General features: G+C 41.6%; 1 protein-coding gene across 28 annotated transcripts in view; it reads left to right on the top strand.

The window, feature by feature from the left end:
- The window catches only part of RBFOX2 (RNA binding fox-1 homolog 2), a 313,475-nt gene that overhangs the window by 49,487 nt on the left and 246,350 nt on the right, over positions 1–17,638 (top strand). For 3 of the 28 annotated variants that reach the window (XM_072655915.1, XM_072655914.1, XM_072655911.1), the window contains exon 1: positions 17,380–17,421. The exons of 24 other annotated variants lie outside the window; for them this stretch is intronic. In XM_072655915.1, the coding sequence (XP_072512016.1) occupies positions 17,380–17,421 (42 nt within the window). Of the gene's footprint in view, positions 1–17,329; positions 17,422–17,638 lie in introns of those variants that run through there. One more of the 28 variants, XM_072655912.1, reaches the window with a different exon arrangement.

Below are 17,638 nucleotides of genomic sequence, written 5' to 3'. Positions count from 1 at the left end.
TACAGTGTAGTGGGTGGTCTGCTCTGCCTTTAAATTGTTTAGCTTATGAGAGAACAGGGCTGAATTTGGGAAATCATCCATCAGCTTAGTTATTAGGAATTGTGCTGTTTCAGGGGTTAAACTCATCATCTTGTTTGGAATACACATTCAGATGAGAAAGATCAAGATAGAAAAGAATGCTCTTCTTCCACAGAGGGTGGGTAGGAATGGATCCCATTGGCAAGAGATGAGGGCAGATCTCCAAAAGAACTAATTTTGGTCAAGAACAAATCCTGCCATTCCCATTGTTAGCCAGGGACAGCTGTGTGTCTTGGTGCTAATCACCTAACTTTACACTTGCTTTTCCAGTTCCTAATTCCCAGAGCTCTGCAGGATAAGCAATTGATTCTGACCTGCCCCAGGCACAATTTTTGTGCCTTTGAGCACAGCATTCTTTGTATCACTTGTTGACCTGGTGGCAGTTTGTGGTGAGCCGTGTACTTCTCTCTTGGGCCCTTACCTGAACATTTAAATTCGCTGGCTTAATAACATGCCAGTCTTTCAACTTTGCAGTCATCATGTTTCTTAGATTGTTTATCTAAGTATGTGTATGAAATAAAATAAACACAAGCCGCAAGTAGTCTGTAAGGGAAAGAAGGGAATGACAGGCAGAGGCCTGGGATAGGGAAAGATTTGGGCCAAGCGAAATCCTGGTGACGTGACTAGGCCACTTGTCTCCCAGTGCCACAGGGCTGGAAGGCCTACAATGTATTGGAGGTTTCTTCCCTTTTTCTTTTAATGGATTTTGTTGACTGTTCATGGTACTCTTGGTAGAGAGAGCTAGATATTGTGTAAAGAATGCTGACTTTCGGCCACAGGACTTGGAGGCCTTTGCATAGGCAAGTTACTCAGCCTTCTGTGCTTTCTAGGGTTATAAGTCATGGCACTTTCAACACCATGCAATTCTTGCACTTTACAGCTGACAAAGTGGAGGCCAGGAGAGGCCCAGTGACTTGTACAAGGCCAGATAGGCAGGAGGGACAGAACCAGCCTTTGATCTCCGAATTTCTTGTTCTTTCTACTACCTCTCAAATTTTCTTTCACATTTTATGAAGAAGTTGGTTTCTTTGATTTCTGAGGGCCTGTCAGTCTTATGATTCTACCCCATAGAAAGAGCTGGTGAAAAGAAATGAGAAGGGTAAATATAAGGGCGTTCTTGGTATATCAGAAAGTAACCCAGAACAGGTAGGAAGCTTCTCAGTTAAGGACAGAAAGGGAGTTATGTTTCATTGACTTGCAGGTGATGTATGATGTACACTTACAAGCTAGTAGAATATATGTAATCATTATACTTGCTCTCTGAATGCTTTGATGAAGGTTTCCAGCATTGTTGTTCAGTCGTTTCAGTCATGGCTGACTCTTTTGGTCCCCATTTAGTGTTTTCTTGGCAAGACACTGGAATGGAAGATTCCTTTTCTAGCTCATTTTACACTTGAGGAAACTGAGGCAGACAGGGTTAACTGACTTTCCCAGGGTCACATAGCTAGTAAAATTCAGAGGCTCAGGATTTGAACTTAGGAAGATCATCTTCCTGACTCCAAGTCTGCTGTGCTACCCACTGCACCACCCAGCTGCCTTGTTCCAGTTCTCCTCTGAATCTTTTGTGTGTTATAGCCCCAGGAAAAGGACTCTTAATGATGTAATACAAAAAGGGGTGGGGAGGGAGGGCCTAAACATTTATCTAGTGCCTCTATGTGTCAGGCGCTATGCTGAGTGATTTTATAAATATTATCTTGTTTGATCCTCAACAATAATCCTTCAAGTTAGGTGCTAACATTATCCCTGTTTTACTGTTTAGGAAACTGAGGCAGATAGAGGCTAAGTAACTTGCCCAGGGTCAAATAACTAGTAAGGGTCTGAGATTGAATTTGAACTTGGGTCTTCCTGTCTCCAGACCCAGTGCTATAGGCGCTTTGCCATCACTGAAATTAAAGACCCTGGTTTCTAGAGACGTTTTGGGCTCAACTCACAAAGACTTTCTTAAATGGTTCATACTCTTTTCATACTCTTCTCCCCCCCCCCCCCCCCCCCCCAGTTACTGTGTACTTAATTTACAAATATATATTTGGAATCTACTTATCTGGATACATGCTCTAGATTAAAGGTGGGGAACCTGTGGCCTTCTAGGTCCTCGGATGTGGCCTTCTAGGTCCTCGGGGGTGGCCTTCTAGGTCCTCAGGTGAGGCCTTCTGACTGAGTCCAAGTTTTACAGAACAAGTCCTTTTATGAAGGGAATTTGTTCTGTGAAGTGAGTCAAAGGGCCACTTGAGGGCCTAGAGGGCCACATGTGGCCTCAGGGCCACAGGTTCCCCACCCTTGCTCAAGTCTTGCTCCAAGCACTGACTGTTTGGCTTTCTGATCTCTATACCTCCTCACCTAGTTAGTGTCTCAAACACAGCATTCAGGTCATAAATGCTTGTAAACTTCTGCACAAGCCCGTGTGATCTAAAAGAAAGAGTACTGAACTGGGAATCAGAGAACCTGGATTCCAGTCAGATAGTCAGGAAGTATAAAGAAAGGCAAAAGACAGTTCCTGCCCTCAAGGAGCTTACAAGCTAATGGTGGAGCCAACAGGCAGATGAGTATGTACAAAACAAACTATAGGCAGGATAAACCAGAAATAATGAAGAATTGGAAGGCACTAGATTGAAGAGGCCTTCAAAAAGGCTTTCTCTAGAAGGGGAGATTTCAGTTGAGACTTCAGGGAATCCAGAAGGCAAGAGATGGGGAGGGGAGCATTCCAGGCCTGGGGGAAGAGGCAGGGAAAATGTCAAGCAGAGAGATATGGAGCATCTTGTTCTTGGAACAACCAGGAGGCTGCTGTCATTGGAGTGGAGGGTCTGTGGTAAAGGGGTGCAGGGGGAGGCAGAAGGAAGCCAGTGGAGTTGACTAAGTAGAGGGATGTGTGGAACACAGGCCCGAGTAGGGAGAGACATAAGGTAGCCTCTTTCAGCAGTCCAGGTGTGCAGTGCTGAGGGTGCTAGCAGTATCTGGAGAGGTGCTCTGTGTTACCTGGTGATGATGTCTTGTCCAGGTCACTGAACCTTACTTTCCTTAGTCAAGTGAAGTAGATAGAGTGCTTGTTCTGGAGACAGGAAGACCTGAGTTCAAATCCAACCTCAGACACTTAATAGTAGTTTTGTGACCCTGGACAAGTCATTCAATCTCTGTTTCCTGTTTGCCTAAAAGCTTCTTTTGGATCCCTGTCTTGTCATGGCCAAGGGGCTTGTGTCACTCAATGAAAATGAGCCACGCTGTTCTGGACGGACAGGTCAGAGTGGAGAACTCTGACCAAAAAAAGGGGATCTACTGGAGAAGGAAATGGCAAAGCACTCCAATATCTTTGCTAAGAAAACCCCATGGTAAAAACAGTCCATGGGGTCACGAAGAATTTGACATGACTGAACTACAAATTTTCCACTCCCGTTTTTCATGAAAGCATCAGGATCAAGGTTTTTTTTTTTTTTTAAAGTAAAAATAGACCTTTTGGGCAAACATAAAACTTGGCATTTTACCTTAGGTAAAAAATATTTCTTTTTTGTAATAGAATTTAATGATAGCTAGCATTTCTATAGTGCTTTATGATTTACAAAGGGCTGTACTTATGTTATTTGATCCTCACCACAACCCTGAGAGGTCAGTGCTATTATTATCCCTATATGACAGATGAGGAAATTGAGGCAGACAGATTGAGTGACTTATCCATCACCACACAATGTCCTGAAGCAGAATTTGAGCTTAGTTCTTCTGATTCCCAAGTCAAACAAACCACTTTTATTTATTGCTTATGCTTTAGGGGAAGCAAAAGGGGGAAAATACTTGCTTTAAAAAAGACTTATAAGAATCATTTGAATTCTTTTTAAAAAGGCCCACAAAACAACCCAGTAGATGACTTTGATTACCCCAAACTGGCATTTCTATTTAAAGCAGGATTGTGTAAAAAGGGAGTTTGATTTAGTGCAGTGTCAAGTCGTAATGTGGTGGAGGCCTCTTGACTGCTTTGCTGAAGGTTTCCAGATCTCCTATCAATCTTTTGTTTGCCCAGCGGTGGAAAGAGGCCATTGTGGGAGGAAGGTATGGGGAAAACTGGGCTTTTGAGTTAGTGCTGTTAGGGATAGTGGGGAAAAGACTTCCAGGCTGGAAAGACCCAGCAAAGGGGTTTTGGAGAGAGTGAGTGCGAGTCCTCTTTGGCAAGGACTTGGTTCTAACTGATTCCAGATGGTGCCTTGTAACACAAAGGTCGGCAGTGTATTTGGAATGGGGCTGACCAAGAGGCCCCCAAGCACTTCCTGTGTAGCTTTGCAGTTGTTCAGTCCTAATCAGAACCAGCCCTCACTCCTACAACTCACCAGCCACCCTCTAATGCTTTCTTTCCTCTCTCCCTCCCCCCTTTCAAAGGGCTCTTTTCCCACTAGCGTCCCTTTCTTTAATCCTGAAGCCCCTCCCCCTTCTTACCTCCCCTTTGATCTCATTTGGGATCTCCAAACACTTTGTGGTGGGAAGGGAGAAGAAATTGAGGATATATGAGTGGTTTGGGAAAATGCCTTTTTGGAGTTGGGGAGAATACTTAGTGAGTAAAGTAGAGTTGAAACTCCCTGCTTGTTTATTTTTAGGGTGATGTCTCCAAATGGGTCACAACATTGCACGAGGGTGGCTTAGTTCCATAGGAGACTAAGCATCAACAGATCTTTTGGGGCCTGATGCTACATAGTAAGACTGACAGTAGATGTGAACCATAGAGAAGTGGGAAGGAGGTTATTGTGTACCCTGATACTTTGTGGTTCAGGCTTTGTTGTCAGGCTTCTGTCACAAGCTTGCCATTTCTGCTTGGGCCATATCTGCTACTTTAGGACTTCTCTTCACAAATTAAAGGGGGAGTTTGGTGGCCAGGCTCAACTGTAATGATAGTGCATAGTTTCTTTTTTGGGCCTCTTCTGAACTCCGCCCTATATTTTATTTGTAAATCCTGGTTTGACTGTTTTAGTTCAGATGCTTCTTAAGCTAAGAGTAGGTTTGATAATGGACTCTCAGTTTCCCTGAACCCAACTAGTAATTGCACAGAGACTGTTGCCTTTGGCCCTTTTAGGACACTGAAAATTTCATTCCCGTCCATCTGGGTATCATATTGACTGTTGAATAAGCACAATCCACAATAATGGATCCTGACACAGTTTGTAAGCCAAGGTTCTCAGCAAGCTATTCTGCTTTCCTGACCCATCTAATTCTAGACAGCCTTGCCTGCTTCCTCTTCTGAGGAATTTAGGGATTTTGGGATGGAAGCAGGGAGCCAAATGTCATTGTTCTTAAACACCATAGTTAGTTATAATCCCTAAAGATGAAATCACCCTCCACGTTTTCTCCCTTGTGTTGACTCTCCATTCAAGTATCTGAAGAGAGCAATAGAAGACTGGCAAAGAGAGCCAGTGGCAGCTCCAACACTGCTGATGGTAGTGTGACCTGAGATTCTTGACACTGTTCCATTTAATGTGTTTTTCCTGGTATAGGGATTGGAAATTCATTCTTCAAGGGAGTAGATACATTCCAGAGGACCTGCATTCAAATCCTGCCTCTTCCTAGTTTACTACTTGTGTGCCTAGGGCTAGGCAACCTCCCTAGTAATCTGTTTCCTCATTTGTAAGATGAGGAGTTTGTGCTAGATGGCTTTCCTGTGTGAGCCTAGGTCGGAAATTGAGGCTGTGTCTGATGGGTGCTCACTGGTGATGGTGGAGGTGTTATGTAGTCACAGGATAGCCCCTCTTTTTGGATACTTTATTCTAAACAGGAGGGCTGTGGGCACTGCTGAGCCCTTCTCCAAAAGAATATTCTCTATTAGAAGAAGTAAGTGTTATTTTCTGAAACAGCTCATTTTTTTCTGGCACTGAGACACATAGACACAGACACACACAGAGACACAGATGCACACACACACACACATACACACACACACACCCTTTGCTTCTCTGGAGGTGTGAGGGACCTTGGCAAGTCACATCTCCTCTTACTTATGCCTGCCCCTGTTCTGATACAATGAAGATGAGAAGTCACTTTAAACACAGCAATTGGGCTGTGTTTAACACTGGAGAAGGGGATACTTAATGAGGGAGCAGAAGGGGACAGATGAGCTGTTCTCAAAGGACTGACCTGTGGAAGGGGAGTCTGCTTATTCTGCTTGGCCCCACAGGGGAGCTACAGATGGAGCTTGTGCAGAAGGGATTTGGCTTTGTCAGAAGGCAAACTCCTTAACTAGAAGTGAAGTGGACTGTCTGGGAGGCAGTGGATTCCCCCCTTATTGGAAGTATCCAGGCATAAACTATATGGGACACCTTGTTGAGGATGCTGTAGAGGAGATCTCTTCAAGGGTTAGCCTGAAATCACTAAACGACTCCTTTAAGCTCTGACGTTCTGTGGCTTTCTTTTCCTAAACAGATAATTTGTATCCTGTGTGTGCTCCATTGTACTTCCAGGCGAGAGAGAGACAGACAGAGACACACACACAGGGGGTTGGGGGTGGGGAGAAGACCCTCCAAAAAGATTTGGAACTGTTGCTGGTGGATTCGAATTTCTGATGCCATTGTTGGGAATGATATAGAAGGTATGAACTTAGTGGGAAACAATCTTTCGGGTGGGGAAATGAATGAATTAGGTGTTAGGTTGTCCCCTTAGGAGTTTTGAGAAACCAGCCCCCATATTAGTGGAAATCATTCTCCCTAGGCACTATTAGACTTTATTGAAATGGTTGTGTCTTTGAAGGGATGGTGGAGGAGGAGAGTGGAAAACAATCCTTGTCTGTGCCGCTGGCAGAGGAGCTCATTTGGACTGAAACATTATACAGAAAACAAAGATTCTTGTTGTGTATGATCAGTCATCTAGACTGTAAGTGCCTTGAGAGGAGGCGTTAATCCTGCCTTATTTTCTTGTACCTCTTCTAGAGGTCCAGAGAAGGCAGTAAATCTTGAATTAAGCAAAATGCATTGTTGGTATGTTGGCAACTTCTTGTGATCCACTCTGTTTAATAAAATGGGCATGAAGGCCTTTGATACACTGGTACCCTCTGTGAGGGTGGCACCTCCCTGCCTAGGGGTTTCACTTTCACAGGGGCCTCTGGGTTTCAGCCCTGGGAAAGTGGTTGCTAGAGATAAATTTTGGCAAACCTTTCCTGCCACATTAGATGATGTGTTCATGTACTCTGTGGAGATGAAGGAGCTTTTCATTAATCAAAATATGTTTATGAATACTCAACCCAGGTGGTGAGATTAATATTTATAAACCCTTGAAGGAAAGACAATCAGTCAAAGAACTGCACTGATGAGATCACTTTTTAGACTGATTTCCTAAGAAGAAAAAGGAAACCTTCCTTCTGCTGCCTCATAGTTCAAGAAACACCAGCTTGGCTGGACTCATGGTGGAAACTGACTTCAGGCTCTTGCTGCTTGGACTGAAGATGCTTGGTCATGGAATTTCTTTACATTTCAGAAGGATCACTCCTCATTCATATAATGATAATGGAGAAAAGTGTCCCAAGGAAGTGGTTTGTTACCGTTTTTTAATTAAATTTTATTTTTTTCAGTCAACAGGTCTGTCTTCTTTCTCTGTCATCTCCCACCACCAATGGAGAATAAAAAAAACCAACCAAAACCCCTCTTACAAATATGTTTAGTCAAATAAAACAAATTTTCATATCAGACATGTCCAAAAGAGGGAAAATATATGTGTAGGCAACACATGATACATGTAATATATACATGCACATGCTCGCATCCCATTCTGTACTTCTCCTCAGAGGTGACTAGCGTATTTCATCATCAGTTCTGCTTTGTCACAGGTGAGCCTGACTGTGGCTCCTCAGTCCTAGAATTCTTTCTGGCTGCTTGCAGGATCTTTTCTTTGACCTGAAAGCTCTACATTTTGGTCATCATGTTCCTGGGATTTTCATTTTGTGACTTCTTTCAGGAGGTGACTTTCTTTCTGGATTCTTCCTATTTCCACTTTACTCTCTGGTTCTAAGAGATCTGGGCAGTTTTCTTGTAAGATTTCTTGACTTGTGATGACTAGGCTTTTTTTTCTTGGTCATAGCATTGACAGTGCAGTGATTATTAATTTTTTTCTTTTTCTTCTGTTTTTCAGGTCAGTTGTTTTGTCGTGAGATCCCTTACTTTTTCTTCTATTTTTTTCAGGCTTTTGACTTTATTGTAATATTTATAGTGGTCTCATGGAGTCATTGAGTTCTCTTTGGTCCATTTGAAGTTTCAGGGAGTTTATTACTTGGGCATGGTTTTGTATCTTTTGTGCCAGGCTATTAATTTCCTTGTCAATTCTTTCTTCCATAACTCTCATTCCTTTTCCAATTTTTTCCTCTAGTGTGCTCATTTATAAAAACATTTAAAATTTTTTTTATTCTTCATTAACTTTATTTTTTCTTTTTTTAAATGAATGAATTTTTCCCCTCTCTCTTCCTCCCTTCCCCAAGATAGCATGCAATCTGATATAGGCTATACATGTATGATCATATTAAACATTTCCATATTAGTCATGTTGTGAAAGAAGAATCAGAAGAAAAGGGAAAAAACATGAGAAAGAAAAACAAAAAAGCAAGAAAAAGAAAATAGTATGCTTTGATCTGTAATCAGACTCCATAGTTTTTTCTCTGGATGTGGACAGCATTTTCCATCATGAGTCTTTTGGAATTGTCATAGATCATTGCATTGTGAAGAAGAGCTAGGTGTAAAAAAGTTGGTCATCGAACAATGTTGTTGTTACTGGGTACGCTGTTCTCCTGGTTCTTCTCATTCACTCAGCATCAGTTCATGTAAGCCTTTTCAGGTTTTTCTGAAGTACACCAACTCACCATTTCTTAAGGAACAATAGTATTCCTTTACATTCATATACCACAACTTGTTCAGCCTTTTCTCAAATGATGGGCATCCCCTCAGTTTCCAATTCTTTGCCACTGTGAGAAACAAACCCCCAACTGTGAAACATGCAGTCCTTAAACAAAGAACAGTACTTGTTATGAAATCAGGAAAGCTTTTTAAAATTTTTACATTCATTCCCCACAGTGAGCAGCCCCTAAGGGACTGCTGCAACTATTCAGACCAATGCAAGTCTTCTCATATTGTTCCAAATTTGAATCTCCTACCTCCCATCTATTGGCTGGATGAAGCCTCCTGAACACCTCACTTCATGTTCTCCTCTGTGGTAGGCTTCCCCTCAAACAACTTACCTGTGTACAAGTTTCTGATCTTTTACCTGATCGTGCTAGATCGCAACTCTGATTAGCTACTGTCACTTAAAGCTGGGAGGAATTTTAACCCTGTGGAAACACAATTCCTTCTTTTGTTTCCCACATTTGCTACCACAGAAAGAGCTGCTATAAATATGTTTGTACATGTGGGTCCTTTTCCCTTTTTTTTTTTTTTTAACATTTACAACTTAAAAAAAAAATTCTTGCTTTACCTCTTTTAGGAATTCTAGTTAGATTTGCATCCAAGCTTTGCTTTTAGATGTTTTAGAGTCAATATCTTCTTTTGGGTGTGAGTATTGAGTATTCCTCTTTCCATAATAGCTCTATATGGTGTGATTCTTGGTTTGTTTGCTTATTTTTCCAATCTCCTTTCTTGATTTTGGGCTTGGTGTTAGATCTGGGCTCTGTGTACTTATGGAGGGAAGGTCTGGGCCTTTCTTCTTTCTTTGGCTATTGAGTGTTATTCTGGGCCCTCCAGGCTTTAGGCTACGAATTTGGAAGTGGATATGTACAGCCAAGCTGTCAGATGGCCCCTGTTCTTGTTGTGATGCCCCTGAATGGGTCTGTGGTCTCGTCTTGCTTTGGGGCATAGTCTCTTCCTTGGATGCTGTCCAGACCCTGCCCCCAGTGTCTACAGTCCTTTCTTGTATGTTTCTCTAGAAAAATGATTTACTATGACTTTTTCTTGGATTTCCCTATCAGGATTCAGTCTAATGTATTTTTTAGATCTGTTTGGAGGGTTTTCGTGGGGAGATCCTCACTTATGCTGCTTTTTGCACCATCTTAGCTCTCTGCCTCTCTTAATAGTGAATTTTCTCAGGCTGTCTTCTATGCGTGGGATCCAGCTCCTTCTCATCTGTGATTGTTGAACTCCTTTTCTGCCTTCAAGAACTTGTTTAGGTATCATTTCTTCTGTGATGTCTTGGAGATCAGTAGGTTCAACCTACCATTTTTCAGTTAAGGAAACATACTTAGAGGAATGAAGTGACTTTCTAAAGGTTATATTGAAGTGGCAGATTTGGTCCCCAGATGCCTAGGCATGGTAGCCATGTTGCTACCACACATAAGGAGCAGCAGTGTGACATTTATATGCAGCATTCCTTTGCCTATGCCTGCTACATGCAGCTTTTTATAAATACTATCAAGCCGACCTCCTGGACCTCTGGGGCAGATGACTTAACCCATTTCAGTGCCTCCACTTCGCCATCCAAAGAAGAGGAAGATGCATCCATCTTGTTTCTCAGCACATGAACTCAGTCTCGAGTTCAGTTAGCTTAGTGCTTATAGTATTTAGGGAGTAGGATTAGGACTCCTTCTAGGGAGGCCTCATACAAGTATGATCTAGCAACACAAAAGGGAGAGTGAGATTGGAAAGAGGATCCTCAGAGATGGGGTCATGCCAGTTCTTTGTGAACTAAGCCCCTTGGATGTGGGAGGCTTAGTTGCTAGTGACATATACTGTACTGTCTCTTGCTTCTTTTCCCACAAGTTGTCAGGTTCACTCTGGATGACTTTATGTTAACTAGTGGGGTATTTTGTCTTTGCTAAATGTTCCATATTATTTAAGTTCTGTTTGGGGCAAATGGCTATTTTTATTATTTTCTGACATCATTTTCCCTTCAAGTCTGTTTTCTCACTTACAGCATTAGTGCCCTGGAGCCGGGATTCTGCCCTGCAAACTGAAAATATACTCTTCTCCCTCGTGTCTTATTTTAATCTACTCCCTTTCCACACAACAAGACTCTGACCTGCTTGGAGCCTTTCCTACTCGGTTACAATTGGTGCCTTGTCCTTCAGAATTATTGCATAGGACAGAGCCACTGGACCAAGTCAGTGTTATCAGACATGGCCATAGGGAAGTATTCTTCCCTCCTAGAACTATGGGACTAAGTACTGAAGCCCTGGTCCCTCCATAGGCCCATTCTGGGAGGGCATTCAGTAGTACCAGGTTTTCAGATCAAATTGGTTTAAGTGTTGTGTCATGAGAAAGCAGGATATCAGATTTGAATCCTTTCCCATTCAACTTAAATTCCAGTGAACAACATATCACTTGACAATGTCTTCTCTATTGTGGTGCACAGAACTAGATGTGGGATTCCTAGTATGGTATTATTAGGGCAGAACATAGTGGAACTGTCACTACCTCTTATTTTGGACTCTATACCTCTATAAATATAGTTTAGGAAAGCCTCTTTTGGCTGTTTTGTCATGGTGTTGACAATCTCCCCCTTCCCCCTCCCGCCTACCAGTCTCTTATTTTTCATACTTTTGCAGGATGATTTTAAAATTTAGATTTTTAATTTAAAAATTATTTCATTTATCATTAAAATGAATCTCACTAGATTAGATTTAAGCATTAAAAATTGGATGTAGAAGTTTTAACCAGGTGCTTAGAGTTGAAGTGTACTCACAGATAGTTCAGAGAAACAAAACTGAAAGTCTCAGCCATTATGAAGTGTAGGAAACCTGGTGCGATAAAGTGTGTGATAGCTGTAGTTTTCTCACATGTGGGCAACTATTATTTGTGTTCCAAATGTAGTCTGATCTCTCTCTAATGAGAGAAAGTGAAGAGTTGCAGAGAAAGCCTTCAGTTTGTAAGGGAGAATGAAGTGTCCCCAAAAGATACCCAAATTAAGCTTCAAGGGGGAAGGAAAGGGATCTCATGTGGAGCAGTGGAGGTTTGGAGGCTTGCCCCTCATCAGGATGATGGTGAATGGGCAAGAAGAGTGTAATATACAGGGTTACAGGCTGCTTGTCCTCCTAAGAATGATAGAGTAGAGCCACCCATGCTCTCAGGTGAAAAATGATCCCGAAAGCTCAGAATAAGAAGAGAAGAGGAGTAGCAGTTGGTGATACTTTGTTCAGAGACTGTGAAACAACTGTTTTTGGACCTGTTAACAGTGATAGAGGGGTCTGTTGTCTCTGGGGGCATGGATCCAAGACGTAAGAGAGAACCTTCCAAGACTTAGGAAAATATACAAGAACTCACTTCTCAGAATTCATGTGGGCACCAGTGACACTTGCAGGCTGAAGTAAAGAGGGATTGTCAATAATTATGAAGTCTTGAATAAGAAACTAAAGATTGACAGTAGAGACAGAGTTTATATTTTCCTCCCTGCTTCCTATTAATAGCTAATAATAATAGCTAGCATTTATATAGCACTGTGTGCTAGACATCTCATTTGGTTGTCATGATAACCTTGGGAGTTAGGTGTTATTTCCACTTTAAAGTTGAAGAAACTGAGGCAAACAGTGACTTGCCTAGGGTGACACAGCTAGTAGGGATCTGACGTTGCATTTGAATTCAGATCTTCCTAACTATAGGCCTAGTGCTCAATTCATTAGGCCATCTAACTGAACTGAATGGCAACAAGAAAAATGAATATGGGAAATGAATAGATTTGTAATGAGGTATTGTCTAAGAATAGGATTTGGATTTTTGGGCTACAGCTTACAGTGTAGGGATGTTAGATTTGTGACTAGAGAAGGAATACACCTAACAAAGGCTAGTTGAAATATAAATGCAGGTAGATCAATTTTGATCCTCCAGACCAGAGTTTCTTAAACTTTTCCCATTCTTGACCCACTTTCCCCCTTTCTGAAGTGTTTGTTGGCCATTGTGTGGCCTGAGGGCATGTGCAGTGCAAAGTGCACATGCTGTGTGTAGAACCAAGGCTGCAGTGAAGTTGCAATGCATCACCAGCAAGCGCTGCCAGATACACCTCAGAATCATTGTGTGTTTGGTTTTGAATTAATTTTTGGTCATTGCGCATTCAGAAACCTTTTACTATTGCCAGATTTGTCACTACCCCATACAGGGTTGCAACCCACAATTTAAGAAGTGCTTCAAGTGTAACCTAGACTTGATAAGGTAAAACCCATGACTGGACCAATATGCCTTTGTCAGGAGAAAAAGGTAAAAAGGGAGTAGGATAACATTGTATATTCGTAAAGTAGAGCTGTCAGGAAATTCAGGAGCCCTCTAAGGATAGGGGAACAGACCTGCCAGAGTATTTGGTTGAAGGTCATAGGAGGCAGAGATGGAGAGGGTGGTTTTGTCTTTGTAGCATACAGTAGACCATCTGGACAGAAAGAGGAAATAGATAAGGAATTTGGGAAAATCACAAGCCTGGCACAGAAGGATGATGGTAATGATGGAGAACTAGAGTTATCCAGACTTGTGCTAGAGCTCTCAAAAGCCTGGTAGTTAATAGTGAGAATTTTGTCCTTCAAAAGCTGGAGGAACGAATAAGGAGAAATTTGATTCTTTATCTCATTCTTACCAACAAGGGAAACTTTGTTGATGGAGTGAAAAGGATGGGAACTTTGAGGGCACGAGGTCACTCCATCCTTAAGTTGATGATGGAGGAAAGGACATACACCCTGGAGTTTTGGAAAGCAGATTTCAATGAATTCAGGAGAAAGGTAGGATTCCTATGGATTAAAATGCTTCTAAATCAATGTGCCACAGGATTGGAGGGATGGAAGTTACGTAAGAACGAAATTCTGAAGACACGAAGGGAAACAGTTTCAGTGAGGTGGGGAAAAATGGGATTTGTCCAAAGAGATCAGTGTGAATGCCCAGGAAACTTACCAACCAACTTAGATTAAAAAAAAAAAAAGAAAGAAAGAAAAAAAAGATGTACTCAAGGTAGAATCAAGGAAATGGAGGTGATTATGAGTGGACACAGTCTTGTAAAAATAGTTTTGACAAGTTTTCACAATAAGCTGAAACTGGTAAGGAAAGCTAAGAACAACAAAAAGGAGGTTTTTTTGAGTTATATTTCTGGGGAAAAGAGCTCAGATTTTCTCATGTGGTAGATGGGGAGGTGATAACTAACAGCAGAGAAGAAACAGCCCTCCATTCTCATTTTGTGTCTTGTTTTCTTTCTAAAGGAGAATGACCTTTATACTGGAAATGATAAGATAAAAATGACTGACAAGCATTTGTTACGTAAGATAAGAAGGTGCCAAGAAGGGAGCATCCTGCTGATGTTTATGAATTCAAACCTTCTGGCCCAGATGAACTACGGTCTCATATCCTGAAGGAATTGGCAGATGTAATTGTCGAGTTATTGTCAATGATATTTGAGATATCATGGAGAATGGGAGAGGTGCCACAGGATTGGAGAAAAGCAAATGTCCCAATTTTCAAAAAAGGGGAGAGAACAGTGTCTGTGTACTCTAGGCCAGTGAGCTTGACTTTGATTTTCTGCAAAGATTCTAGAAGGTCATTGGTGATTATCTGGAAAAGAAAGTGGGGATTCCAAGCAGGTTTTTTGACTAAACTAGTAGTTGAGAGGAATGGTGTGGATATCCTTTGCCTCAATTTTAACCCAGGTTTTAAATAAAGTATATATCATACTGTACTTGTGGAGAAGAGAGATAGAGATTTGGATGGATTTGGAACTGGTTAGATGGGTATGCTGCAAGAGTTAGCAGTTCAATGTAGCAAGATGTCTCTAGTGGACTGCCCCAGAATCTGTGCTATTTAACATCTTAATCAGTAATTTAGATAAAAGTATAGAGGGTCTGTGCTCATAACATTTGCAAATAACACTAAGTTGGGAGAGACAGGAACTGCCAAAGATTCAGAAGGATCTGGACTGGTTAAAGCATTAGACCAAATCTAATTCAGTAGGAATAAATGTAAAATCAGTAGAAAATAATGAAGTTAAATTCAGTAGAAATAAATGTAAAATCTTGCACTTTGGGGAAACGTGGCTAGATAGCACTTACTCTGAAAAAGGTCTCTGTGTTTTAGTTGATTGTAAATTCAGTACAGGTCACAGGTGTGATAGGGCAGTCAAAAAAGCTGATGAGATGTTGGACTGTATTAAAGGTATATAGATAGTGTGTGGGAATAGGGTGGTGACAGTCACACTATTCCGCTTTGCTCTCATCAGACCTCGTCTGGATTATTGTGTTCCATTCTGGGCACTGTAGTTTAAGAAGGACATTGATATGCAAGAGCATTGTTGAAGTATAAAATGGATAATTTTGATTATTTTAAATTAAAATTTTCTTGTATAAATAAAACCAGTGCAGCCAGGAATAGAAGGAAAGCAGAAAATTGGGGGAAAACTTTCACAGATAGCCTCTCAGATAGGATTTGATTGAGTTGGAGTTCTGCCGTGATAGAAGAAATGCTGAGCTAGTTGATTTAGAATAACACGGAAAGACTTGCGCCTATGAAGGGACATGCTATCTACCTTCAGAGAAAGAAATGACAAATAGAAATATACATAGGATGATCTTACATATATGTATATGTATTTATATATGTATGTTTATAGATGTCTATGAATATCTGTATCTGTATATATGTACATACATGCATATGTACATATACCTATATATACACATATACACATATATCTGTATCTATCTCCACATGTTTAATTGTAGCCTTCTCTAGGGTAAGGGAGGAGAAGAAGAAAAAGTAAGCATAACATGCACAGCGGAGAACAAAAGAAACTTTGAGGGAAGCATAGAAAAGCTGGGTACAATGTGTAGTATTTATTTCATAGATTTTCTTGAAATGGAAATTTATTGTTTTATATTGAATCCTCTCATGTTCTGTGTACATGGAAATGTTCTTTTTTTCTTTTCTCATTTTATAGTTAAATTTAAAATGAATAAAAAATGTGCATGCATATGCACACATACACAACTTTGACAAAACAAGGGAGGATAGGCAGGATGGTGAAGGCCTAGAATCTGTGTGCTGTGAAGATCATTTGAAGTGATCCTATGTTGGTTGAAGCAGAGACGAATCAGGCAGATGTCTTGTGGGGGAGGGATAGAGCTGTTGGATTTTGGCCTCTGAGGGCAGAACCAGGATCAGCAGGTTGAAGCTGTCAATAAGCTAGTTTGGGCTTGATGTCAGGAGAAGCTTTCTCAGGCCAGAATGGGAGCTGTCCAGAAGAGAAATGAGCTGCTGACATTGGGTGGCCATTTGTCAGGTGTTTGGTAATGGGGATCGCTTTCGTGCATGGCTTAAACTAAATGACTGGCTGTCCCTTCCAACTCTCATATTCTGTGATTCTAGCCTGTAGAAGTGATGTTTCTGCTGGAAGATTGGCAATTTTTAGACAGAAGCTACTGGGGTGGTTAGGTAGTGCAGTAGATAGAGGATTGGGACTTGGGAGTCCAGAGGACCTGAGTCGAGATCCTGTTTTCAATATTTATGTGGCTATGTGACTGTGGACAAGTCACTAAACTGTGCCTCTGTTTTCTCATCTGTAAAATGGGGATAAAAATAGCACCTTTCTCATAGGGTTGTTGTGAGGATCAAATGAGGTATATTACATAAATGCTAGCTAGTTTTATTTTCTTAAAGAGAAATTTCATTAATAACAGAATCAACTGTCCCCTATATTTGTTTAGAACCTCTTTATGAATCTCAGAGCATACTCTATCAGTTTGCCCGGAAGTCCTTCAAATACCACTGTAAAGTAGATTCTTTTTAGATGAACTACTCAAGGTCGCCCACAGTGAGCAAGGTAGAAATAAAAGACTTATCTCATGGTCCCCAACTGGGTTCTTTTGGTCCCTGTGTGAAGGTGAGAGTGCTGTTCTCCAGTGAATAGCAGAGAGGATCTGATTTACTGGATCATTAGAAGGGCCCTTTGGGCCTGGCTTGGAGAAGAGGATGCAGACGGTCCCTGTGTTTTCATTTGCTTATTCACCTTTGGCAGGGGAGAGATGAACTAGTTTCCTGCAGACTGATCTATGTGGTACAGTCCAGTTGCTTTAGAGCTCAATGGATGTCTCCGTATCTTGGGGTGAGGGACAGGCCGAGGGGATGAGATAAAATGACTAGTTTTGGGTGGGGGTGAGTGGAGAGTGCCTTGTGGGAAGGAGGATATTTCACTGCATTTCCTTAGTCATAGGACTCTGAATCTGAAGTACCTAAATTTAGCTTGAGTTCCTGTTGAAAGCATCATTTTTTTCTTAGGAGAACGGAAAACCTTTTTGTGTATCCTGCTCCATGAGGCCAATAGGGAAGCAGGAGGAGGTGAGGTTGCTATGGAGATGGGAGCTGTGTGCAAGGGGAGAGCAGCAGGGTTTAGAATTCCAGGAAGGAAGAGGGAGTGATGTCATCAGATTCCATGGACCAGCCCAGGAACCCCTGTGAGGTTGGTGGGGAGTTGGGTGTGCGTGGGGGGTGGTGGTGGTGCAGGACGGGGGGACCAGGGGAATTCAGGTTTAGGAATTTCAGTTGAAGCAAAAAAAGGTCGGTTGCCTAGCATTGTGATCATCTGCAGTGCTGCTTGTTTTTTTTTTTCCACCTGAAAATAATTCGGTTTCCTTGCTTAATAATAATGTAAATTTAGACCCAAGGTATTGCTGTGT

Source organism: Notamacropus eugenii, chromosome 3, assembly GCF_028372415.1.
Source record: "Notamacropus eugenii isolate mMacEug1 chromosome 3, mMacEug1.pri_v2, whole genome shotgun sequence".
NCBI classification, from domain to species: Eukaryota; Metazoa; Chordata; class Mammalia; order Diprotodontia; family Macropodidae; genus Notamacropus; species Notamacropus eugenii.
This window is presented reverse-complemented; position numbering and strand designations above follow the sequence as displayed.